This window comes from Lontra canadensis, unplaced genomic scaffold (genome assembly GCF_010015895.1).
Source record: "Lontra canadensis isolate GAN:19392208 unplaced genomic scaffold, GSC_riverotter_1.0 scaffold34, whole genome shotgun sequence".
Classification (NCBI taxonomy): Eukaryota; Metazoa; Chordata; class Mammalia; order Carnivora; family Mustelidae; genus Lontra; species Lontra canadensis.
The window spans coordinates 20,800-47,058 of NW_022631028.1; the positions used below are offsets into that span (position 1 = coordinate 20,800).

General features: G+C 42.8%; 1 protein-coding gene across 27 annotated transcripts in view; it reads right to left on the bottom strand.

The window, feature by feature from the left end:
* Nucleotides 1–7,953: 7,953 nt before the first annotated feature.
* Nucleotides 7,954–26,259, bottom strand: part of CADPS (calcium dependent secretion activator) — a 467,297-nt gene continuing 448,991 nt past the window's right edge. For all 27 annotated transcript variants that reach the window (XM_032867304.1, XM_032867302.1, XM_032867301.1 and 24 more), the window contains 2 exons: nt 12,553–12,657; nt 7,954–9,182 (listed from right to left, as the gene is read on the bottom strand). In XM_032867304.1, the coding sequence (XP_032723195.1) occupies nt 9,003–9,182; nt 12,553–12,657 (285 nt within the window). In that variant the 3' untranslated portion in view covers nt 7,954–9,002. The remainder of the gene's footprint in view (nt 9,183–12,552; nt 12,658–26,259) is intronic.

Genomic DNA, 26,259 nt, shown 5'->3' on the forward strand with positions numbered 1-26,259 from the left:
CAAACTCCAGCTCCCCTCAGTGGCTGACACCTCCCAGTCTCCCATCCCCATCCCGGCGAGTAGCATTTCCTGGGATCACCTCGCAATAAACCATTGCACTTGAATCCTTATCTCAGGGTCTGTTTCTAGGGAAACCCAAATGAAAGCAGTGGTGATGGAGAAGGGGAGACAGGGAGAGAAATTCATTGGCTCATTAATTAATTCCTTCAATCATTATTTACTGAGGTCCACACTCAGAGGGAAGTGGAGAATGCAAATGTAGACAGGAGGGACAAATTCTTCCTTTCCAAGACACAGAAGCAAATGCTAAGACAAGTGGGCAGTAAGCATACCTTGTTCGAGGCACTGCTGTCCAATCCCCAGCTGGTCAGGAGGGGTTCCGTTGGGAGGAGCGCGCAAGGAACAGGGAGGTACGGAACCCAGCATCTCGAAGGCACTGACCTGGCATACCTGTCATCTGTTGAGAGCCTGAAACATGCGGCAAGCTCTTAAGAGCTGAAGAAATGAACAGTAAAATCTTAGCTAACATTTATTTTATTTTTTAAAAAGATTTTATTTATTTATTTGACAGAGATCTCAAGTAGGCAGAGAGGCAGGCAGAGAGGCAGGCAGAGAGAGAGGGGGAAGCAGGCTTCCTGCCCAGCAGAGAGCCCGATGAGGGGCTCCATCCCAGGACCCTGGGATCATGACCTGAGCCTAAGGCAGAGGCTTAAACCACTGAGCCACCCAGGTGCCCCTTAGCTAACATTTATTGAGCACTTAGCATGTATGCTGGCCTTTTAGTACTTTGCATGTATTAACACATTGAATCTTGATGCTAACCCAGTGAGATTAAAACCATAGGTAATGCTTAGGGGATTCTTCTGGTTATTTCTATTCTACAGATGAGAAAATTGAAGCCCAGGCAATTAAGTAATTTGCTCAAGGTCACATGGCTTAGTGATTACCACCAAGTGTCTGAAATCTGGACCATATTCAGCCTGACTCTAGAACCTCTCTCTCTTTTTTTTCCTTGCCTATATTTTATTATTTCCTTGCTCTTGAGGTTATTTACATCTATGGCATCAAATCAGTCTGCGGCACCTCTTTTGGAAAGCTCAAGGGGCCACTGGTCATCCTCCCTGACCACAGGCATTTGTTACACAGAGTCCATGCCTGTCTGCTCCTGGGGGGACTTTCACTTTCACACTGAATGCTCCGCCAACAAACGGCTTCCCACTGATGGGGGAAAGGGGTCTCCTCAGAGAGCACAGTGAAGGGGGACACCGGGTGGGGTCTGCCTTCTCCAGGTGTGAGGGAAGTGGGGGTGCCCAAGTCTCCCTCAGAGCCTTGGCCAGCCTCAGCCACCCTAGCTGGAAACCTTCCGTATGGAAGGGACCAGAACCCTGTGCTCTTGACTCCACCTCCTATTCTGTCTGGTTTCTTCTGTGGCCCCAGCTTTCACCTTTAACATTTAACTAGGGGGTGCTGAGGTCACATCCTCTGTCCCAACCGAATCTTTGTCCCTCCCCATCTCAGGATTACCTTTCTTTTATGTTTTGGGGAGAAGTGGACACTTCTTACATATCCACTCCTGCCTGAGTCAGTCCCTGGTTCTGCCCCTGCCCTCAGTTCACCGTGTGGACGTCTCTTCTCTGGGACAGGTACTCCCTATTCCTTGCATTCTCCACAGGATTATTACCCCAATACTGTGTGCCTAGCAGCCTCACTGCAGGGGTAGATGGTGGTGACAGAGAGTAGGTTCAATGTGAGTTTGTTTACTTACAGTGGAAGAATGAAATCCAATTTCAGGAGATTTTTTTTTTTAAGATTTTATTTATTTATTTGACAGAGAGAGATCACAAGTAGACAGAGAGGCAGGCAGAGAGAGAGGGGGAAGCAGGCTCCCTGCTGAGCAGAGAGCCCAATGCGAGACTGGATCCCAGGACCCTGAGATCATGACCTGAGCCGAAGGCAGCGGCTTAACCCACTGAGCCACCCAGGCGCCCTCAGGAGATGTTAAAAGTGAAAAAAACTTCGTCTGAGACTCCTCAGAGAGTCTTATATCATATTCAAATAGAATATGATAACAGAATGGCAGACCGAGAGGGGAATAAGAAATGGATCAGAGATGGTTTTACCTGCTGTCATTGCAGAAGGAAACCCATTCCCTTGATTTGGAAAAACACTCATCTACGTTAATCTGCCCAGAATCATTTTATCCTAACTGTTCTCTGAGTTTTGGAGACAAAGAGTTCTCTCCATCCTGCCAAAAATCATGTCACGGGAGTTCAGCATAGAGATTGGCGTTTCATTAAAGAGACTTCGGCAAAGCTCAACTTTCCAAATACATTGTGACGTTAATTCGCTCCATAGGCTCTGGAATTTGGGGTAAAAAATCTTTACATTTGACTCTTTTGCAGGGTACTTTGTGCTCAGAACGAAAGTAATAGCACCGAGGAATGCCGTGGAGGAAACTGTTGTGTTCACGGGTCTGCGCTGGGAGGGGGGTCAGGGATGGGGTACAGTTCAGCCGTCCTGTTTATTATCATAATGTAGTGAGAGGAGAATTTGAAACCTCATCCCATCTTCCATGTAAGCTGTAGCTGTCTTTGCATCAAATACCACCCCTACTTACCTTCTCATGTTGCCTCTGATTTCCTTGTAAGTACATCCCCACATTTCCAGCACTTTCTCTGAAATCCGTACTCTCTTCTATTACGTTTCCTACTTGATATTTCAGCAAAGCCTTGTTTATTATTTGCAATTGTATTCACCACTCAGGAAACAAGCCAGCTCGTCTCTGATGGACAGAGGGACATGTGCCAACTTAACCATCTTTATAATTGCTTTGTGCCATTGCACCAGCGATTCTTAGGAAAGAAAACATTTCTCTGCGTACTTTTGGCTTATTGTTTTCTTTGCATTCTAGTTATTTTGTGGTTGTTGTAGTAACTGTGATGACTTTATCCCTCTGTTTGCCGGTGGCTGGGATGAATTTGTTGTGCAGTGTTTTTCTCTGACCCGAGCTGTGCCGTCCTCGGGAGAGAGGGCTGGCTGGCAGATTGTACCATACCATCCCAGCCCTTTCCTTGTGTTTTGCTTACTTACAACAAATGCAGATTTACAACTTTAGATGAAATGCATGGTTTCAGAAGGAGGAAAACAGACGATAATTTCCGTATTTAGATGAAGAAACAAAACAACCTTGAATAAAAGATGAATCCTAATTTTTAAAAAAATTTGTTTATCAAGAATTGCCCAATCGTGCATAATTTGATTTATTTCAGATTGGTTAATCATGTACTGATAAAAACTGGCCACAAGGAACATGCTTGTTTTGGATTTTAAAATTTAAATAAAATGAATATATTAACATTTGTGCAGAAACAATAATGATAACCATCCTCGTTGGTTGATTTCCTGGAATTCCTACGGAAGCTCAAATTCGTGACACCAGGACTTCATGCCCATGCTGGAAGCTCAGGTCACATGAGTGGGGAGGTAGATGGCTTTCCTAAAGCCACTGAGATTCTTTGTCTTATTCATTCTTCCTTTATAGACAGAGTATGTTGCAGTCCAATAAGTTCATGCTTTCTTGGTCAGGGTCATTCTCAGGTGTGCCCTCTAATGCCCACCCATTCAATTCAGCCAACATTTACTGAATGCCTACTGTATCCCAGGCACCAGACCAGCACACACAAATGGATACAGTCCCTGACTTCAAGAAGTTGGCAGTCTAGCAGAGAGACAGACACATCAACAGATCATTATAATATAGTTCAGTTCGATGGGGATTCGATGTGGGGTGTTTCAGAAATTCTTGTCACTTTTTTTCAAACACTCTCTTGGGTCACTTCCACAGATGGCTCATTTCTTCCATTATGTCTTGTCCATCCTCATTTTACCCTGGATTTTCGTTCTGTCGAAGTTTGCTCTCGATTCTCCTTTGACCAGACAACCTCTTTAAAGATAGCGCAACCATTAAAAGTAATACAGAAAATCTCGACGTGCAGAGATAAAAATGATCCTACACTGATAAATGAAAAATGTGATTTGCCTTAGTATGCTCAGGATGAATCCCACTTGTGAAAATATATTTAAAAAATATATAAATATATAAAATATATAAATATATCCAATTGGATATTGGATATGATTTGAACATATTTGGAAGAATATATGCCCATCTGTTAGCAATGGCTACTTTGAGGAAATGGGTTGGGGAAGGAAGAGGCTTCAACTTTTTGTTTCATAGAATTCTACTTTATTTGATTTTTTTTAACTTAAAAAACTTCTTTAAATATTTTGAAAAAAATAAAAATACTTCTTCACTCTCTGTTATTTAGCCCAACAAACCCAAGCTAAACTAAAGTACATGTCCTTTTTTGAAACCTTAATCCACTCTTCCCATCTTAATCCCTCTCCAGGAAGCCGGGCTCCTCTAACACTCTGAGCGTATCCATTAATATCTCACATCAACATGTATTTGTTGAGGGTTTACTATGTGCACTGAGAATTTATCAGAGAAGAAAAGAGCTTCGGCCAAGAGGCACGTTCCCCTTGCCTCCCTCTGCTTTGGTCCATGTCCTTTCCTGTCCTCCCTTTCTTCTCCCTCCTCTGCATCTATATGCAGTCTATATGAAGCTTTCGAAGATTTGTATCACCTAGACTAAAGGTTCTAAGAGAATAATCACCAGATCATCTACAGTTTTGTATGTTCAGTCTATTTATTCATCATATATTTAGTGAATACTGTAAGGACAGAGTAGGGAAGCTGGCACAGACCACAGCCTCCTGAAGTGGACAGAAGGTGCATGAAACAGGTACTGATGGAAAGAACCCCTCATGAGGAGTGTGGTGAATCCTATGAAAGGGCAGTAGAGGGTGTTAGGAGAATATATACCAGGGACATGGATGCTGAACCAAGGGTGGGGTTAGGAAGGGCTTCTCCAGGAAGCCACATTTAACTGGGGTTTGAAGGATGAGACGAGGTGCTTGGAGGGGGGCCCCCAAGAGGGCAGAACCGTGGTGCACAAGAGGAAGTGAAAGTTGGCAGGGATAGCTGAAACTCAGGGAGCCAGAGGAGCAGACTGAACGGAGGAGGCTAGAGGGGTAGGTCAGAGTCAGATCGTGTGTGGTCATGTATGCCACCTTCGTGAATCTGGGGGCTTCTTTCTGTGATCAAGGGAAGCCATCGGATGCTTTTAATTAGTGGAAGGACAAAACTGCACTTGCCTTTTAGAAAAGTCCCCCGACTGATGAAGGGGGATGCATAGAGAGAGCCTGGGTGTTTCTATCAACGCCTGGCCAGTATGTACTCAACGATTTGTGGGCTGATAATACAGAGAGTGCTTTTCCATCAGATTCACATTTCTCTCTACATTTCCATGTCTCACCATCCATCTGGCACTTTTTCCTATGGCCTCTTCCCTACCAGTCCTTCAAAGAACTCTGGAATTTTCCTCTTCAAAAAAAAAAAGGAAAAAAGGCTTAAACGGGCACTTCCCAAGAAAGGCTAACCAAACTGCCAGTATACATGTTTAGAGGCAATCAACTCTATTTTTATAATCAGTGAACTATAGTTATAACCCACAACACCATTTACCAGAATGATGCAAACTAAAAAAATTGACAATACCTGGTGCATTAAGGGACTCTGATACTCTGCTGGTAAGAGCTGTATGTGGTTCACCCTCTGGGCAAAACTGGCAGTATTTCCGAAACAATGAACATACATTTACCCTAGGACACAGAAACTGCACTGAAAGAGAGGCACAAAAAAATTCATGGCAGCATTACTCACAATAGCCCTAAACTAAATACAGTGTGTGAACATGGATAAATCGTGACATGTTCATCCTATAGAGCACTGGAAAGAAATGAACTATAGTTCCACAAACAACATAATGTAGAGCAAAAAGAAACCAGACTTGAAAGAATACATACTGTGATTCTAATTACGTAAGAGTTTAAATTCAGGATGGTGGTTAACCTTTGTTGAGTGAGGGAGGGGGTAGAGACTGGGAAGGGCCAGGGGGCATGGGTATGTCCAGAGGTGTTCCTTGTGTTCTATTTCTTGACCTGGCAGTCGTTCCAAGAGTGTGTTCACATCTGTTCAGGCCCAGTCACTGACCTGCCCACTTAGGATTTGTGCACTCTTCTGTATGTATATTTCATTTCACAAAAATTAATTAATTAATTAATAAAACGAGAAAACTTAAGATTCTGTCTGAAAGAAGTGGAAAAAAAAAAAAAAGCTCAAGATACCACAATAGTCTCCTTCTTGGCTTTAAGTTTGTTGCAAGGATAACTTGAGACTTAAAAACTTGGTGAGATCCTTCTCTCTGATCTTGTCTGCTATCATTGCTTTCTGCCCAGCCCTTCCTCCAGGGATGCCAGCTGTGGGATGCTGTTCACCAGGGCCCTCAGTGCTGGGCTGTGCTGATTTCTCCTTTTGAAGGATTCTTGCCACTCCCTGCCTGCCCCCCACCCCCGCCCCAGGTTTGGAAGGCACAGTATTTTCAGACTTGCTTCTCTTCATGTCTTTTGGATCATGCCCTAGGGTTAGTTCTCTAACTCACTTACTTAGCTCTCCTCAAGGGCTCCTGGGCATTTTCTTCCTCCTTCCAACTATACCATACACTGGGCAGACACTCTTTTAGTTGCACATTTTTGAATTGTTCACAATTGTGGAAAAAACTATTAGCTTTGCAACTAAAAAATGCAATACAAGTATAGTTTAAAAATTCTGGCTCTGGGGGTGCCTGGGTGGCTCCGTGGGTTAAAGCCTCTGCCTTCGGCTCGGGTCATGTTCCCAGGGTCCTGGGATCAAGCCCCACATGGGACTCTTTGCTCAGCAGGGAGCCTGCTTCCTCCTCTCTCTCTCTCTCTGCCTGCCTCTCTGCCTACTTGTGATCTCTGTCAAATGAATAAATAAAATCTTAAAAAAAAAAATTCTGGCTCTGACACACTGACTTATCTTGATGCCATTGGGCAAAGATTTTTCACACCTGAATGATATATCCCCACCATTTATGTATCACCAATTCTATGCTAGTGTCTCTGGATTAATGTTTCTGCATGGAGTTGTGTAACCACAGAGCAAGTAACCTTAACCTTCCTGACCTCAGTTTGTTTGTTTGCTTATAATGAGGATTATAACAGTTCTCTTCCCTTGTGGTGGTTGTGAGATTTGAATGAGGTATTACATACAGAATGCCTGGTACAGAATAGTTGCTCAATAAATGGGAGTTAACCTTGTCATCCTACTAAGGGCAGGAAGTACTGTTGATTTGTACCTGCAGACCTCAAGGATTAAGGAGAGTAGGATGTACTCTTCAGAGGGGTTGACTGGTAGAAAACAACTGGTCTACCTGGTCCTACTGATGAATTTGTCATGTCTGTAAAACCTCGGTCAGCCCCAAGGAAAGGTCAGCTTGGTTTAGTGACAGATGCAAGTAAAACAGGTAAGTTTGCAAAAACATTTGAGTTGTTTCACATGGGGGTGATTATTTTGCTGACAAGAAATGGGGAGCAAGAAGAGTGCTCCATATCTTAGAGAATCTTGAAAGATGCTTTAACAAATATATAAGAATCATATATAATTGGCACACGCTTTGTTTGAATGCAAACACTGCTGTTAAGTAGTGCTTAAAAACAGTTTGTTGGCCTTCTTTTCGTACAGGAGAACATTTCTCTCATTTACACTACTCTCTAGCTTAGCAGACCCTTATTTATCCTATAATGCAAGTGTAATCTGCCCAACATGTCCAAATGCCCACTGTTCTGAATCAATGAAGTCTGAATTAGTGGGACTTCTGGCTGCCTCTTGTGGAGACAAACATTTGAAAACCACCCCTCCACCAGTTTCAAGGACACGACCTCTTCCCTGCTCTTGCTCTCCTCTACCCACTTTGTGTGTGTTTCAGTTCTGGCTTTCAAAAGAGACAGAGTAAGAAAGACTCAGAAGTGTATTCTTAGGACATTTGAGTAGTTATTTATTGAGAAGCCACAGTTTTCCACACCTTCATAACTGTAGGCTTTATATAAGGCAAAAGCAAGATGGATCCACTACCTTACACAGAAAGAAATAGCTCTGCAGAGGACCCCGGGGTCATGCAGTTACAGATCAAAATGCAATGTACATGACAGATATAAAAAACAGTGTGGAACAAAGTAATTTAAATTATGGTTACAATCAACTCAAGGAAATACCCATATCTTATTATAAACACATTTATAGTCTAGGGTTGTAATTTAAATATTCAGGTTTTTTACATACATGGTTATTGAAACATAAAAGCAAAACGTCACGTTTATTAGGATCAACTTTGACAGAAGACGGTTGTTCTGAACTGTGCTTGGTGTTAACTCATGATAGGATCGCGCTTGCCGTGGCAAATGAGAGCATCAATCCATTGGTGTGTAGCCGTCCTTCTCTGGCTAACTATACGGATCAATGAGAGGATGAGTTAACAAGGAAACCAGGGGTTCATGTTTTCATTTCAGGCGAACACAAAGAACCAAAAGTTGGTTGCCGGAGACTTGCCTTTTGTTTTCCAAAAAACAAAGCAGATCTAGGTGTCTTGATTAAATTAATCCATTGTACTCATTCAAATAATTCTCATCCACGTAATGTGAAACAAGGAAGTACAATACTTGGTACACTCGCCCTCACATCCATTTACCGTCAATGCATACACAGTACATTAATGAAGCATCATTTAACTTTGCTGAGAACAGGAACACACCTAGCAGTTGGACTATGTATTTTCCATGAACAATATTTAAAGAATGGTGCTCCATATTGCTTGTAAACATATAGACATGGGATCAGGAAATCAGTGGGGTCGAAGGTCATTTGCTAATCTTGGTACGACATAGCTAAAATGGCAATTGTATTGGTAAACATCTCATGGGCATGGTAGTTGACAGAAAATTCCCTAATGGGGTTAACTAACAGACTAAGGACATGCATTGATTACAGGACTCTGTCCTAAAGGACTCCAGGCCCTAGCATTCTAGTCGTCTTCCTCGTCTTCTTCATCGCTGTCCTTCATGCTGATCCCCTGCAGGCCCCCACCCTCGCTCACTGATGCTGTGGCTTCCTCCACAGTGAGCCGGTTCCGGATGGTTTCGTACGTCTTGCTGTTTAAGGTTGAGTCCAGGACCCCTTGCAATCGGAAATCTCTATAGGTTTTCTAAGGAGGGAAAAGATCAGTGATAAGAGAGGTCTCATCTCCATGAAGAGAGGGAAAGGACACAAAGCACTTGTGGGTGTGAGAACACTGACCTTCGGCTAAGTGTCTCACTTTATGCATTGTCAAATGAAAAGCCACCATGCTCAGATTTCACTCATACTGAACACTGAGATTCACCGAATGACAGAATATGAGAAATTGTAGCAGGATAAACTGTATTAGCTGAGACAAAGCAAAGAACATAAGCTTGTGTTTATTCAATTCCATAAAGGGAAATGTTCATGATTGTTTTGATTCTCTCTCTTTCTTTCTTTCTTTCTTTTTTTTTTTTTTGGTCTGGTTCTTTCTCTTAGGTTAGTGTATTATAAGATGATAGACTGTGTAAAGGGCCATAACACATAAAAATGGATCAACTGATGACAGTATTTTGCGATTTCCTTTGCAGTCTGGTCTTTAATATTTTTGAGGCTCATAACTGCATATCCCTCTGTCTCATTCATGAGATAGACATATGTATGTTGGTATATGAAACCTAGTATGGGCAGCAACAACTACGGGGAAGATGGAGCTCTAATGCTTCATCAATATGTCACAGACATGTGATTCATTTCTTATCTCTCCGGGAAAGAAATGGATCTATTCCGTTCACAACTTCATGGTCTAAGGGAAGAAATTTGGCTCATTTTCAAGAACAATGGCTTGGTATTACTGTACCACAAATTCTTTCTTTGTTCCTTCAGGCGATTTCTCTCGGATTTCCTGAGTTATCCCAGGGACTGGTTTTTTTTGTTGTTGGTGGTGGTGGTGGTTTTTTTTTTTTTTTTTCCTAGAAATTGCTTAGCGTTAATTGAACATGACCAGAAGCATCTGGCTGTTGTCTACTTCTTAACATTTTTTTGGAAAAAGGTCTCTCTCTAACAACTTTTCTCATCACACTGCATATCATTTCAGCTACTGATTCTGCTGTGTGTTTTTTATATTGATACGGGACACTTGCTAAAGGGGCATGGGAAGGAATGTTAACATACTTCAGTGCATTCCCATTGTGACTTCTGTTTCTTGTCGTCCATCTAATGCAACCACAGTATCAACAATCACAATGTCAACCCCTCTTGAAGGTCCCATGTCATAATGACTGCAGAGTTAACTAGTGAATACAGTTCAGCTCAGTGAAGTCCAATAATATCAAATTATGGATATGATGATCACGTGTCCCCTTTACACCTGTTGTCTCAGCATGATTAATCACGGCACCTTCTTTCCTTTGTAAAAGCAATCTGATTTTGGCACTAAGTTAACAGGTCCTCTTAATTATGGATGAAACTGCAAGGCTCTCCTAGGTAGTAGCTAGATAGCTACCTGACTTGTCTTCACCTTGATGGGAAAGGGTAGGAGGCCGAGTAAATTCTGGGCATGGTACAGACCAGATATCCAGAAGATTAACTTGATTTTTTTGTACTTTTCAATCAGTTGTTCTGTTTCCACTTAAGATACTATAACTGGTGCCAGAGTGTGATGGGAAAAAGAAAGGTAGAATTCACTTGAGGATTCTCCTCTTTATTCAAATTCCAGAGCAGTAGTCCCCAACTCAACTCTAACTGCCTGCAGACAGGGACCATATCTAGTCATTTTAAAATTGTCCATCTTGAAATATACGGTGAGGGGCTCAACTAATATTTATCCAGTGAATAAATGCTTGCTGAAGGACGGAAGGAAGGGAGGGAGGGAAAGAATGGAGGCATGAGGAGAATGGATGTGGAGGCAGGAAAGCAAACCAACTGTCTTTGGAAGTTTGCCTCGGGGAAGGAGACCTCTGGCTAATGGGCTTGGTGAAGAGTGGCACGCTCTGCTTCACGCCCGTGTGTTGTGACACTAGTTAGGCTGAGCCCATCCTGGCAAAAGTGAAGGGAGCTCTTTTGCCAGTGACATTTCTGTCCCTTCTCTGTGGTTCATGTCTGTGGTTTTTTTTGGCAGAAGGCTAAGAATAAACCTCTCTCAGACTTACATTTTTTCCTTAATGAAATATTGCTAGTTCCAATATTCCCAACATAGATCTAGAAATAGCAGTAATGGGAAGATATATATTTTAAAATCTTAAAATTAACGTCTTCTTTTCATGTCTACCCAGTAAGTGTCAAACAAACAAATCCCGCCCCCCCTCAAAAGAAGAGTGTTTATTCCCCGGAAATGGAATTGAAGTGCTCAGGCAATGGCTGGTGAGCTTGCTTTAAGGAACTGAAATTTTAAAAATATGAAAATTAGGCTGGGTCTATGGTCCGAGTGCATACATTTCTTTTTTAACATCTGCAATACATGGCTGTCTGTAACCTTCCCTGCGCAGACGCTTTGTGAGATCAAATGCAGATGATAATAATTCTCTTTAATTACACTCAACAGAACAGTAATTGGTTTTAAGTCAGCACTGGGGTAGAGGAGCACCTTCAATGAAATGGTGCTAATCCTAAAGAGACTAAGAAATGGGGTGGGGGCGGGGGGCGGGGGGATGGAAGGGGTAGGGGGTAGAGACAGGGTGCGGCGGGGGGGACTTCTGGCAAACCGTTAAGACATAGAAATTCAGCTACGTTTTGTTGTTAAAATGTTTTTAAAGACACTTTCTACTTTGAAGGAGATTTTTGCATCACGAATGTTTTAAAACCCTCTATGGTAAAGCATCAAATGGAAACTGAAATGATCAAAAACGTATTTACCCCCTTCTGTGATCTTATTATTTCATGTAAACCACTGAGATTTCACGCTGAAATAATTATCATTAGTCCAAGGCACACACACAAGAACAGGGAAAAAAGCTACTTTCAGGGTATGTTATCTCACCTTTGTGATCCTTTCCATTTGATTGTATACACGCATTGTAAGAGAAACTACTTCAATTAACAATGAGAACAATATTGATTTGCATCCTGATAATGATCACAGGACATATTTAGAAATAGCTGGAGGTAAATATTTCTATTACATTAATTGTGGCAAAATTTTATTTAATTAAACCATAAATGAAATTGGTAATTATGTGATTAGCATAAGGGTACCCAAACCAGCTTTTGAAAGCCTAATGCACAGGGCACGAAGGCCCCTGCAGTATTTTTGCATGATAGATACGTAAAGTATTTTTCCGGCCTGGATAAAATATCAAATTCCTTTTTGTTAATTCTTCCTTTGATGTCTGAGTAATGAATTAACCACGCATCCCGAAGTGATTTCATAGGTTTTTCTTGCACGGGATGCTGCTTTAGAAATCATCTTGTTTTATATGTAAGCCAATATCTTTTGTGTTAAGGAAGTTCTGCAGCTGGACAATGAAATGTATTTCAGTGAGTTGTTTGCAAAGAAGAATAATTATTTTTTCTTTTACCTTTACCATCCTAATTAGTGTTTTCAACTGATAAATGTGAAGCTGTAAGTCCATCCGGTCCGTCAACCAGGTGCAGATCACGTTCATGGAGCTGTTGTACCATTGCTGAAAAAAGAGACAAAAGTTCTCCAGCCAACACATCACGAAGCGTTTGCAGAGGAGAGAGGAAGCAAGACCATGTTTGAGCACCTGTTCTGTTCCAAGGAGAGACTAAATGGTTAAAGGGAATTTGAGAGCAGAATTAAATTGTGAACATTAGTTGACACAAAAATGCCATGGTACCCGATCAGCCTAAAAAGAGATGGGTTTGGACTTTGAATGTAAGACAGAACTATTCCACGATCAACATCTCTTACACAATCAATACATCTAGACCACTTTGGCTCTTCTGATTCTCCTTTGTGTTGGTTAGTTTTACTCTGTTGAGAGTCAAGTCACTGCTTATTTCCTAATGCCACTGTTTTAGATGCCCAGGGGGATGGGGCTTTCTCCGCGGGACAAACTGATGTTACCTGCTACTTACCTTATGAAAAATCCAGACCCTGTCTGCAGAGGACAATGCTGGGAATTGGGCTGAGAGCCCTATGAATTGAGGGTGAAGCGTACCTTCCTTTACCCTCCTGGGGGCACTGGGATAGAGACAAGGAAGAAGGTTTTTCTTTAAGGGCCAAATCATACTCTGGGGCAGCTTCTGTGCCCTTACGTCGGCTGTGCAATCTGTTTTAATCTTAACACCAAAAAATTATGGAAGATGGAAGAAAAAAACCATCTACAAATGAGCTCATTTCAAGCTGTTGAAATCATACTTCCCCTTAAGGGGGTTAAATTTTGCTTCTTGTCTGTGAAAAATGCTTGAAGCTGTGTCACTTTAGACTGCCACCCCTGTGGTGCAGGAAGTCTCTGGTGCGGTATGATTTTGCAGTACTGCTCATATATTCATAAATCTCACTCGGAGACATATGAACAGTGTTAGGAAGTGTCAGTATGAAAAAAAAATCTAATCTTTTAAACTTCACCAGGTTTCATTACGCATTGCCGCTTATACCAAACAATTTACAAATAAAATGAAAAGGTGTGGATGGACCTATATATTTATTTATGGGGCATCTATATGAACTGTGCACAGAAGAGATGCAAGAAAAAAAGAGTGGTTAGAGAATCGAGATGATGCCTCCTCTCGTGCTAACCAGCACGCACGCACACGTGCACGTGTGCGCACACGCACACGCACACACATTGCACACCAGTGGGGATTTGAAAAGCATAAATAAAAACATGTTTCTGATGGTAACTCCACCCTTTCTCACCTAAAGATCATCCAAAATCAGTTTATGCCTAACACTCACAGTTTTTCTGAAGCCTTGTTTCTGACTTAATTTCTTTAAAAAAAAATTAATTTGGGTTTTTACTTGCAAGGTAGAACTGCCAAGTTTCACCTTGTAAGAAACGACACAGTCTCAGCCATGGCGTTCAGAAGCCCTCTTTGCAATCTTTCATTTCTAGGCTCCTTCCTCATCAGAGCCAATTGTGGCTCTCCTTGGAGCCCAGCCGCAAACAGAGACCACACTACCCCAATCAAGGCGGCATTGCAGCCTCACAGCCAACTTCTGCTCTTTTAAAGATCATGGAGGCGAAACTGTCAGTTTTAGGAACCTTCTGTCCCTCCCCAGGGAGCAGGCGGGGTGGGGGGTGGGGAATTTTTTTCCCTGAGATTCACAGTTCACTCCATGTAGGAGGGGGTTTGCCCGGGTCAAGCTGCTTCAGGCATGGACAGGTTTTCCCCTCTAGGAGTGAGAACATTTTACTGAAACTTTTTTGGGATGGGGTGGGGTGGGGGAGTGATTATTGGGGAGTGTTTTTGGCACCTCCTGCCTTGGGATTCTGGAGCTTTTGCTCTCACTGCATCTGGGTTTGTTAAGACAGGGTCTGGGGACAGAAATACCACTGGGTCACCGGTGTTCCTGCAGCGCTCCCTCACTCTTAGCAACTGGGGGCTCTCTTGTGTTCACCCCAGCACTCAAATCCTGTTTGCTGGGCTTTTTCTAACATGCAGTAACATATTTCGAGAGTCACAAGCATCGGTCCCCCCTCGACCCCACCACCTGGGGTTGGAAGATGACATGTCAAAGAACACGGGGGCCTCCTGGCCAAACCTACACACCCAGGGCCACATGACAGGTGCATCTCGGGGACACAAAAGAGGAATGTGGCACTCTGGCTTCTAGGCAGAGGTGGCATTTTGCTTTGGCTGTGACAACAGGCAAACCGGCGCTGGCTGATATCACTGCCAGCAAGCCTCGTGCAACATGCCTTTTTCTCTTTGCTGAGAGACGTGCCACCTTTCAGGGGAAAAAAAAATAACGACCCCCCCCCTTACTTTGTATAAGTAATTCTTATTCTTGCAAATGGCTTCTAGAGAGTAAAAAATAAAAACAAAAATAAAAAGGTAGGATACTCTGAATCTCTCTCTGCTGCGGAAAGGGTAGGGAGGTAGCAAATGCGTACAGCAATGGATTAGTGTATCACGCTTGCCGATTCCCACCCCAGGAGAATAAGAGAGCCCTGGAACATCCATGCCTTTCCTCCTGGATCTCACATCTAGCAAAAGAAGTGTAAAAAATGTATGATGCCCCATTGGCTACGCATTTCAAGAGGCAAAAGGGAGTAAGTCACTCCTTTCCAAACCTTATGCTCAGTAGATGAAATTGGAGGCACACAGCGCTAACTTGGATGCGGCACAGCGCTAACTTAGTTTTCCAGAAAGGCGCTTAAAGGCATTTGGGTGTCGGAGGAAGCAAGAGTCACTGCCTTCTAGAACTTTAAAATGTTAGAGGTGAAAAAGATCTTCCCTGTTAGTAGAGGAGGAAACAAAGGCCCAGAGAGGTGATGTGACTTGCCCAAGGTCACGCAGCTAGTGAGTCTAGGGGTGGGTTTTTTTTTTTAGGATTAGGCACTGGACTGAGAGAGCTGTTCATGGAATTACTCCTCCCTAGGAGGGGCGTAAGAGTATGCTGGTCGGGAGAGCTGAGCGTGTGCACCTCTTTCCAACTGCATGCTCAGGATCTCGCATCGACAGCTAGAAATAGGCCTTAGTGGGAGTTTTTACACCATGGAAATTGGCAAACGCCAAAAACCACGGCATTCTCCCTCCCAGAAAGCCAGTTGTTAAACATTTACCAGCACATTACTGGGTATCTGGGTTGTTCCTGCTTGTTCTCATTTGGGGCTTATTATTCAGGTTTGCTTTATTTGAGACGGATGCTAACAAGGCAGATTTGCTAGGATTCTTCAAAACAGGAAATGAAACATTTTAAGGTCTCCCCATTTTGTTTTGTCTTGGGTGCAGATATGCCTTTTCCAGAAATATCCTAACACCTGGACACTAAAACTTTGAGAAATGCTCTCTAAACCCTAGGAAAAAAATTGTGAGCTCACAACCTGGACTAAGTGTTTAAGTATAATCATGACTCCTTCGCTGGCCTCCCCTTTGTTCAGGAATATTAATTGGAAACTTCCTAAATAAGGTTACTTTAATCTTAAAAAAGCACTGGAGAAATAAAATCCCCAGTACCTGGAGCGCCTTTAAAGTATTCTCTGGGGAGAGTTTGGTGAGGGTTCTGGAGCTGGAACCCAAAAGGATGCCCATCCAGAGGAAGTCCCTTGGAAAGCTGAGGACTTCTCCAGTAGTTGCAACCAGATCTGAAAGCTCTATTGAGGAGAAGCCGGAAGGCTGCTCTGAGACTCTGTCATTTAATCTTTCTTTCTTCCTCTTACAGTGTAGTCCTTAAGAGCAGAGGCCTCACTTGTCTTTCTCCTCACTTTGTGATCTTCGGCAAATTATTTACATTCTCAAAGATGCAGTTTCCTGATCAGAAAATGGGAATTAATCAGCCTTTTTCAGAGGCTTTCTGATGACCTAAGGAAGTTACGCTAGCAAGGCTCTCAGCCCCATACTGGGCACATAATAAGGCCCCGAGAAATGTGAGTTGCTGCCACCACCACCACCATTAACCACCGTCACCACTCACATCTTCATCACCATCACCTCTCTATTCTTTTTCTCGCTCTCTCTCTCACACCAAGAAATGCCATAAAGCAGGGGAGGAAGATGTGCAAGTGACCAGAGAAAGGCATGTGGCTGTGGAGAATATGGCTCCTGTTGGAATACCTCTGGAATTGCATGCAGGAGTCTTACAGGACATGGACTAACTCTCAGCAATTTCATTGTAAAGTGTTTTGTGGTAGATCACCACCCAAATCTAGATAACCATCCTGGGTGCATAAAGCACATTTTAAACTACATTAGACCTAGACTTAATACTGGATGAAAAGGATTCAGACAAATAATGAGTGATTTTTTTCAAACTTCCTGTGCACAAGTTACAGCTTTAGCTTGGGTTGGCTACTTATTAGCTGGATAACCTTCAAACAAGATACTTAACTCTCTGACTCTCAGTCTCCTCTTGGAGGTTAATACCAGTACCTGCTTTATAAGATTACTGTGAGTATTAAAAAAGATAATTATGTAAAGTGCCCAGCAGAGTTACTCTCACATACTAAGCACTCAATAAAATTTAGCAACGGGGCGCCTTGGTGGTGGAGTTGGTTAAGCGTCCAATTCTTAGTTTAGGCTTAGGTCATGGTCTCAGGGTCTTGAGATCAAGCTCTGAGTGGCTCTCAGCGTGGAGTCTGCTCATCCTTCTCCCTCCCCCTCTGCCCTTCCCCCCACTCACGTTTGGTGCATGCACCCTCTCTCAAATAAAAATCTTTAAAAAAAATAAATAAAATTAGCAACTATTATAATTATTCCCAGAAACATAAAGAGAGCCTTTTCAATATACAATGCAAAGAAATTTCATGATTCATTTCTAGTAGGAGCTTTGACAGTTAATATGCAGATCTACTCAGGTAACACCTTGCGCCTTGTAAACACACTGACTTCATGCAGAGAAACCCTTATACATAATTCTCTCTTCCATAATATTGAGGTTCGCCATACCAGGATTAGGGTAAGGCTAGTGAGGCAGGATCTTGCAAATACAGGATCAGATATTGTCTTTTTTTTTTTTTTTAATATTTTACTTATTTGACAGAGTGAGATCACAAGAGGGGGGGGGGGGGTAGGGCACGTAGAGGAAGCAGGCTCCCGGCTGAGCAAAGACCCGGATGCGGGACTTGATCCCAGGATTCCGGGATTATGATCTGACCCGAAGGCAGAGTCTTAACCCACTGAAACACCCAGGCACCCCAGGATCAGATATTGTCTTTAATTAATATTCTGATATTTTGTTCATCCTGGATTATTTGCATCCATTTTGATTTTTTAAGGTGATTAAAAGATTATTGATCTTAATCACCATATTTTTTTGGTTTCCCCTTAAATTTTATAACTGAGAAGGGACTCATTCACCTCTACCTAATCCCAGCCCCAGGGCTCCCTGTTCCCCTGGAAACTTGATCACTGGGAAGTGCTGCAGGATTGAGAGATAGGATGATGAATACTTCACACTTCACTAGACAATAGAGGGTTCACAGCAACTGGACTTCCACTTGGATTTGGAGACGCCCTAATCAGCCAGCAAGACGGCGACTACAGGATGGCTGCTGCCCTCATGTCTTCTGCCACCAGAGCCACCTAGATGCATCTGAATTCCTCCACAGAGGAGGATCTGAGTTCTATTGTTAGTTCCTCTCTAAATATGTATTTCCTTTGAAACCCGCATTCCCTATCTTGATGTTAATTTGATGTCCTAAAGAGACCTGTTAATGACTCATTTGTCTTCAGAGCAAACCGTGTATCACACATGAGCGGCAATGACAGCAAGGAGTAGAGGGCAAGCAGAGAACAACTTGCAGTGTGCCTCCATCCTCACCGATCACGAGGGTAACATATGCCCTTGACGTAAGCACCCCCCTATTGGATATGACCACGTATCTGACATTAGAGTCTCCTGTTTTAAACACAGTACTGTTGTGTACTGGATTTGCCATACACACAGCTAATGAAAATACAGGTATCCCCCACTTTTCTAAAGTTCACCTTGTGCCACTTTGCTTTTATGAAGGACCTACATTAGTCCCCCTTTTCGCTAACTGAAAGAAATTGGAAGAGGATATTTGCTTTAATGAAAAAAGGCAAAAAGCAAGAACAGCGGTCAGTGTTTCTGTCGTAGCGAGTCTCGAGCAGCGAGAGTGGCCCCAACAAACTCCTTCCCTGGGAACCATACTCAGCATCTCAGCCTCAGGCCACCAGAGCTTTAACCGGTGTCTACGAGCATCTGCGCTTTATCTCCATTTATTCTGTGCATCCATTAGCCAGATGTGTCCTAAGGTATCAGAAAACCCTAAGAGAGGTTATTTTGGGATCTTGGGGAAGTTCAAAAATTTTTCCATATAAATTAATGGTAATTGCTGCTTCACTTTATACCATTCTGGCTTAAGAAGGTTTTCAGAGGAATGCTCTATTTTGGGATAGCAGGAGGAACCTGTAGTTAGCTATTTGCTGAACACCTAGCCCTTTCAATGTTTAAGTGCTCTGCACAGTATTCTGCAAACGTTTTATAATTCAGTCATTGAGTTGGACTTCTAGGAGGCTGACACTATTAACAGCCTCATTTTGTAGATGAGGAAAAAGGACAAAGGTAAATTAAGTTAGTAGCCTGGGGTCACACAACTAGTAAGTGGTCCAACAGGTTTCAAGTTGGTTATTTACCACTAACATGTGTATGAGTTCTCCCACTCAATGCAATAATGTTAAAAAGTAAAGGCCTATTTACAGAGAGACAATTCCAGTTCTGTGTGGTTCCTCAAAGTCATTCAGCTCTGAAATTCTCAAAGGAGAAGTGTGTGAGTAGGATAATGCTGTCGAACCTGTTTCTCTCAGAGCCCAAGCTTGGCTTGTGGTTGAAAAGATTCTACTTTTTATGACTTATAAACTGGCTAAGCAGAGTGTGGGAAAACCACTCAACAGCCTTAAAGAACTAATGGCTGGGAGACAATCATTGCTGAGTCTTAATGGAAATGATTGGAAAAAACTGGATGGGAATGAGGGCATATAGTTTCTTTTCTTTTCTTTTCTTTTCTTTTTAAATATTTTATTTATTTATTTGACAGACGGAGATCACAAGTAGGCAGAGAGGCAGGCAGAGAGAGAGAGAGAGAGAGGAGGAAGCAGGCTCCCTGCGGAGCAGAGAGCCAGATGCAGGACTCAATCCCAGGACCCTGAGATCATGACCTGAGCTGAAGGCAGAGGCTTAACCCACTGAGCCACCCAGGCGCCCAAGGGGGCATGTAGCTTCTAAGCTAGAATCAGTGTATTTTTTCTTCTTCTCTGTAGCCCTTCCTGATCTCTTCTTATTTGCTTTTAGGTTGGTAAATTAGCAAATGCTACTGGTAGAAAGTTCTCACTGGGGGCACGTTGAGTTTTCAAGGAGAAACACAACTAGAAAAGTTGCCTTTATCACAATGGACTAAATTTTCCTGAGAGTTTTAGAAATACAAAAGCTATAACACTGATTAAAATTTCAGTTCTGGGGCGCCTGGGTGGCTCAGTTGTTTATGCGACTGCCTTTGGCTCAGGTCATGATCCTGCATGATCCTGGAGTCCCAGGATCAAGTCCCACATCAGGCTCCCAGCTCTGTGGGAAGTCTGCTTCTCCCTCTGACCTTCTCCCCTCTCATGTTCTCTCTATCTCAAACAAATAAATAAAATCTTAAAATTTCAGTTCTGAAAAACTACACATCATGAGCTTTAAAATTTTCAGTGAATAGGGACAGTAACATAGTAAGACCTTGGGGAAACTTGGTTTCATGTGACATTAAAGAACAGAAAGCACCATAAAAGAAATAATTTTAGGCAGAGTAACAAATCCAATGAAAATAGCCTAGTGCAAAACCCAGTTCTTTCTCTGTCGCTTTTCTCTTAAAAAAAAAAAAAAAAATTTATTCAAGTAGAACACACATACTGTAGTGTCTTGCTTTAAGCAAAATATATTCTCATATATATATATATATATATATATGTATATATACACACACGTCGAACAAGACATGTTGCCCCATGCCTATAATTAAGGGTAATATTTTGCTCAATATTGTAAAAATGAGCTCTTTCTTGAAAGTACGGCATTTGGCCTAAGGGCCAATAACCACCACACACCAACTTCACACACTTTCTTGGATGAAAAATTTGTGACTTGGTCCAATATATTGTAGGCATAAATGATAGCTGAAATCCACAAGGATCTGAGTTCTATTGTTAGTTCATTTCTAAATATGTATTTCCTTTGAAGCCGGTGTGGTCAAGCCTATATGCTAGGCAGACACACCACTAAATGCCTGGGCAGCTCGTGGCTAAATTCTCACAAGCCGCGTCTCTATTAGCAGGTGAGGAATCCGAGACTCAGAGAAGTGGCCTGGCTGCTAGCAAGAGATGGACCTAAAGAGGCTGAGAGGCAGGGCAGCCTGTGGCTAAGAGAAAGGCTGTGACCCGGGCCTCTCCTGTGTTTGAATCTTGGTAAGTCCCCTTACCTCTCACCTCTCTAAGCTTCAGTTTCCTCATCTGCTAAATGGGGATTATAAGGAAAACTATTTAGGGTTGTGGGGGATGCAGGTTAAATGAGTTAATGTGTGTGGAGTTAATACCTGTGGAGTGCTTACCACAGAGCCAGGCACATCCTACATGTTAGCTGTTAAAACCCTAGCCACGCTATCCTGCCCCACCTTACAAACAGGGAATCCTACCTCTCTAAGTGCAGCTGTTAGGGTTTGCACGAAGCTTTTTGAGAAAGCCTCCATTCTTCTAAAAATGTCTGTACAAACAGGCAATGTATAACCTCTTGGTAACCAACCTGTACTTCTGAACTGAAGAAACCCAGTGAGTGCTGGAGGATGGTAATCTTTTCCTTGCAAAGTACCCTTTCTCCAACTGAACACAGCCATGCATCAGAGAAATTGGTTCAGTACCTTGCCTAGAGCGTCTAATGAAAGCAAGGGCATTCTGTTTGTTGGCAAGGAGTCAAAGAGGAAGAGGATACTTTGACCACACCCCTATGACTAAGTTCTTCACTTTGCTTTTGTGACAAAGGTGGGTTATTATTAGTTGAGGGGAATTAACCCACAACCTATTTAAATTGCTATATTGAAATACTGTAATGAAATCTTTTACATTTGCACCTTTCAATGCGTATTTCTTCCTTACAATATGGGTAATTTAAGAACATTTGAAAAGCATCATCCAGGGGTTTCTTGACACTTCTACCAAGGTTCCCATAGCTTCATGAACCCAAGCCACAATTCCACAGCCCCATGGGTCTCTCAGGTCTAAGGATTACCAGGGATCTGGTTGTCTTCAATGTTCTAGTCCAGATTCAGATAGGGTCTGACAAAGAAACCTTGGCATGTTCAAGCCATCTATGCCAAATGGGCAAAGCAGTAAACAACCACATGCAAATTTCAGGATTTGTCAAAGTTCCCCAAGGGCTGAAGCAATACTTTCTGAAAGGGCAGGTCATCCGAGTGCTTTTAAACATGGGCACACAGTTGAAAAACGCAATCTTCTGCTTTCCACCAGTGTTACTGTAATTCAGGATTTGGTTCCCCCAAACAATTGAACCTAGAAATGGGTATTTCCCCATCACAGCTTCAGGACGCTCAGCTCAAAGCACAAAGACACCAAAAGATAAACAAACAGCAAAGTCAGAGGATGAAGGTAATCAGAATGAGCTTCTGAGCTATCTCAAAAGTCCTTTATAATGGAGGTGTTGTTTTGTTTTGTTTTGTTTTGAACTATGTAATTTTTTGGATGCCGAAAACAGCTGTTTCATTGAGGGCTTTGCAAAGATATCCTCCTGCTGTGGTTCTTCAAGGTACTAAACTCTGGATCACACCCCGCAAAGTCCGATGCGATCCGGACCAATGCGGAACTCAGAGGCACCAGAGACCACCCTCACCTACAACCTGGAGCCGGCAGCATACCTACTCTTTTGGCCTTTAGTGTCTTCACATAAGAAAGACAGCGCAAATGAAACTTTTTTTTTTTAACTTAAGTTGTTACTGCTTAAGACTGATGATTCTTCTATAGGAAGATGAACAGAATTTAGCATTTGGGAGAAATATCATTTTAACCTCCTCTGAAAGGGCCCAATTAATACCTTAGTATTCTTTTATTAAAATAAGCAGTTATCTATTCAAGACCAAATTTGAACTCTAACCCTGAAATGTGCAGAAGCATCCAACAACAAAAGTCTTTATAAGGCACTTACATTTCAAATGAATGTTCGAAATGATCAAACCATACTTGGATCCTGAATGCACTGCCCCCTTCTTATCCAAGTCAGGCCTGTCACTATTACTTGCTGAAGGGGAAATACAAGGGAAGTTAGAGTCCTGAAGGATCCCTTCTGAAAGCAAATCAAGCAGGAGAGTTTAATTCAAAGCTAAGCTTACATGGACCATCTAGGGGTCTTCCTCTGCAAGACATTCTTTTTCCTTTTTTTTTTTCTTTCATGGTTTGATTAACTTGTTGGCAATCTCTGTAAACTATCCAAGCTACCCAAAGGCAGACTGGAAAGGCGTTTGTTGCTTCTGAAAGAATCGGACTGTATGAAACCCCTTGAATCCTGCCCAATCCCACATCTCAGTGTGGCAGGTGGCTATCTGCAGGCAGATGTGATGGTCTCTGAAAAGTTTTCTTTCCTAATAGTTGGAAGATATTGCTGGAAACAGTTTACCCTCCCTGAATGAGAGAATGAAGCCATAGATATCTACCTAATGATAGGAAGGCATACGATGGGAAAGCAGAGGCACTAATGTGAATTTTCAATTGTGGCCACTATCTCAACTCAAATGCAAACACCCCTATTCTACCAGTTCCACAACGCGAGGAAGTGCTATCAGGAAAGGATCTAGCAATTCTGCTTTTTAGTATAGATGCCAAAAGATTGAAAGCAGGATCTTGAAGAGTTATTTGCATGCCCATGTTCATATCAGCAATATTCCTAACAATTCTAAGCCAAGAGATGGAAGCAATACAAGGGTCCATGGACAGAACGGATAAACAGAAGGTGAAACACACGCACTGTGGAAAATTATTCAGCCTTTAAAAGAAAGGAAATACTGTCATATACTACAACATGGAGAAATCTTGAGGCCACTATGTGAAGTAAAAGAAGCCAGTGGAAAAAGGACAAATATTGTATGATTCCATTTATATGAGGAATCAAGGATAGTCAAATTTGCGGAAACAGAAAACAGAATGGTGGTTGCCAGGGGCAGGGGAGAGGGAAGTGAGGAGTTAGCATTTAATGGGTACAGAGTTTCAGTTTTGCAAGATGAAAAGAGTTCTGGAGACTGGTTACACCAATAATGTGAATGTATTCAACACGACTTAACTGTACACTTTGAAATGGTTAACGTGGCAAATTTTATGTTATGATTATTTTGCCACAATTAAAACAAAAACATGGGAAATGAAAAAAAAAAAAAAACTTCCTATACTGAAAATGAAACTTTCCTTAAGAAAGCTCAGATATGTAACAATATACAAATTCTAATCCAAACACCCAACCATGTTTGACAAAAAGCCAAAAAATTCTTTGTAAGATGAACATGGGTATTTCATTTAATAACAGGACTGAGACAGTTTCTTGAGGCCGAGTTTTGAGATAGCAAAGAACAAAGAACAAATCTGGTAGCATTTGCTCAGTCATTTATTTGGTTTATTTAAAACATGCCACGGGGCCAACATTTCTAAATCTGTGAAATAGAATTAAAGGAAGCCCAGAGACGAGAACTAAGAATCCTCATAGAGGCTTGGGTCCAAACAACAAAAAAGGATGCATTTTTTGCACTGTGAGACACGTCACCTCCTAGGTTTTCACAGAGACTCCCCCGGCCCCTGACAGAACCCCCGCCCCTGATTTTCCAAGCGTAGATTTGATCAAGCAGCAATCAGCCCTGAGATCCCAGTTCCCCTGCCCAAAAGGGCAGCAGCTGCCCCATCCAGAATCACTCCCAGCATAACAGACTTATTAAGGTTTGGAATGTGTGTTCAGGAAGCCCTTATTTTAGGAAACAATTAAGTAGAATTAGGCTAATAATGCAAGGCAGGCAAAGCTTTTGCCCTTTGCTGAGAAATAACTCCTGCGTGGAACAGTTGTACTAATAAAAATCATGTATTTCTTAAATGCCTCAAAATGATCTTTGCACCAAGCTCGGCAATTAACCCGGCCCCACTGAGGAGCATTTATTCCCCGGGCTAAGGAGGATTAATCTCCATGTTTGCTCGACCAATGTCGTTCGTTGGTGAAATATGGTCTGAGGATTTGGGCTGGGAACAGAAATTTCTGGAAGTGGGAACTGGACAGGAGGGTAGCAAGATGGACACAAGAGGCTGGATGCCCCCTGCCAGGCCCAGATGGAGGCCAGGGCCAAGCATCTTCTCGGGCCTGCACCTGTTCCTAACCTGGCGGGAGGATGGAAGGCCTTTCTTCAGGTAGCCGGAACCTTATCTACTGAGGGGATTTTCTCCACCAGCCCCAACTCTACTCCCTTCCTCACAGTAGCTGTTAGTGGATCTTCTTCTGGGCCAGAAGCAATAGATTTCCCACCTCCAGGCCTAGGCAGGAAGTGACCGCTGGGCAAAAGGGGGACACAGACCCTCCTGTCCGATGCTTTGTCGCCTTGACAACACCCCAGCTGGTGGGCCTAGGAACAGACTTAATTTCTTTTCTTTCTGTGCCCACCCTCCCCACCCCGTACTTCTCTCCCTCTTTCTCTAGACGCAAACGTACGGCATCCAACATAAAGTTGCCGAAATAGCAATCTTGTCTCTGAATATATAAATTGCAAAAATTGATATGAATAAATCTGCAAGTAGCACACTGATTGTGGCACATTTTATCAAAAAACGGCGCTCAGTTGCTCGGTGGCTGGGGAGGGGGGCGGTGTCATTACACATACAGAAAAACATCTGCAAACTCCCGGTTTCTTTACTCAGAACTGAATGAAGGCATGACCTCCTGTTCCTTGCCATGAACCCTGAGTTCACACTCATATTTTACATGTTACAGGAAGCCACAGCTCGCCCCAGGGGTGCTGCAAACAGACACGCAGAAGCCAGATGTAGCGCCCCCCCACCACCGCCCCACTCCTTAATGCACCTGAAGGAGCCAGCAACTCGACATTCAAAAGCTGACATGCACGTAGCTTAAGGTCACTTCAGATTTTGTGAAGAGGAGGACAAAACCAGGAATGCTTCTAGGGCTGGGCTGTCAGCGGGGAGGCGGAGGGATTACAAGGAACCTGTGACTCTGCCTCTTTCTGCCTTTGCTGGTAGTTTTTTTGTGTGTGAACAAGTGCCATACAACAGATTGAGCCTCGTATAAAGGCCTGAGACTGTGCAAGGGCCCCCCGCTGGGCCTCAGCTGTGCTTGCAATTAGCAATAGGCACAGAGTGATTATTGTTGCGGTAGCGGATGGCAATGCGAAGTGACAAGTTTTATGGGGGAAGTTGAGAGCGGGGATGCTCTGCAAGTTTCTCTTTCTTTCTTTTTCCTTTCTTTTTTCCTGGTCTGCAAAACCCCTTCCTTGGGAGGTGGCAACCTCCCGTTACAGTGAAAGCTGTACCCCCCCACCCCCGCCCCCTCATTCAAAAGAGTCTTAACGAAAATTGTTGAAAGAATATTTTTCTCGCTGCTTCAGAACGCG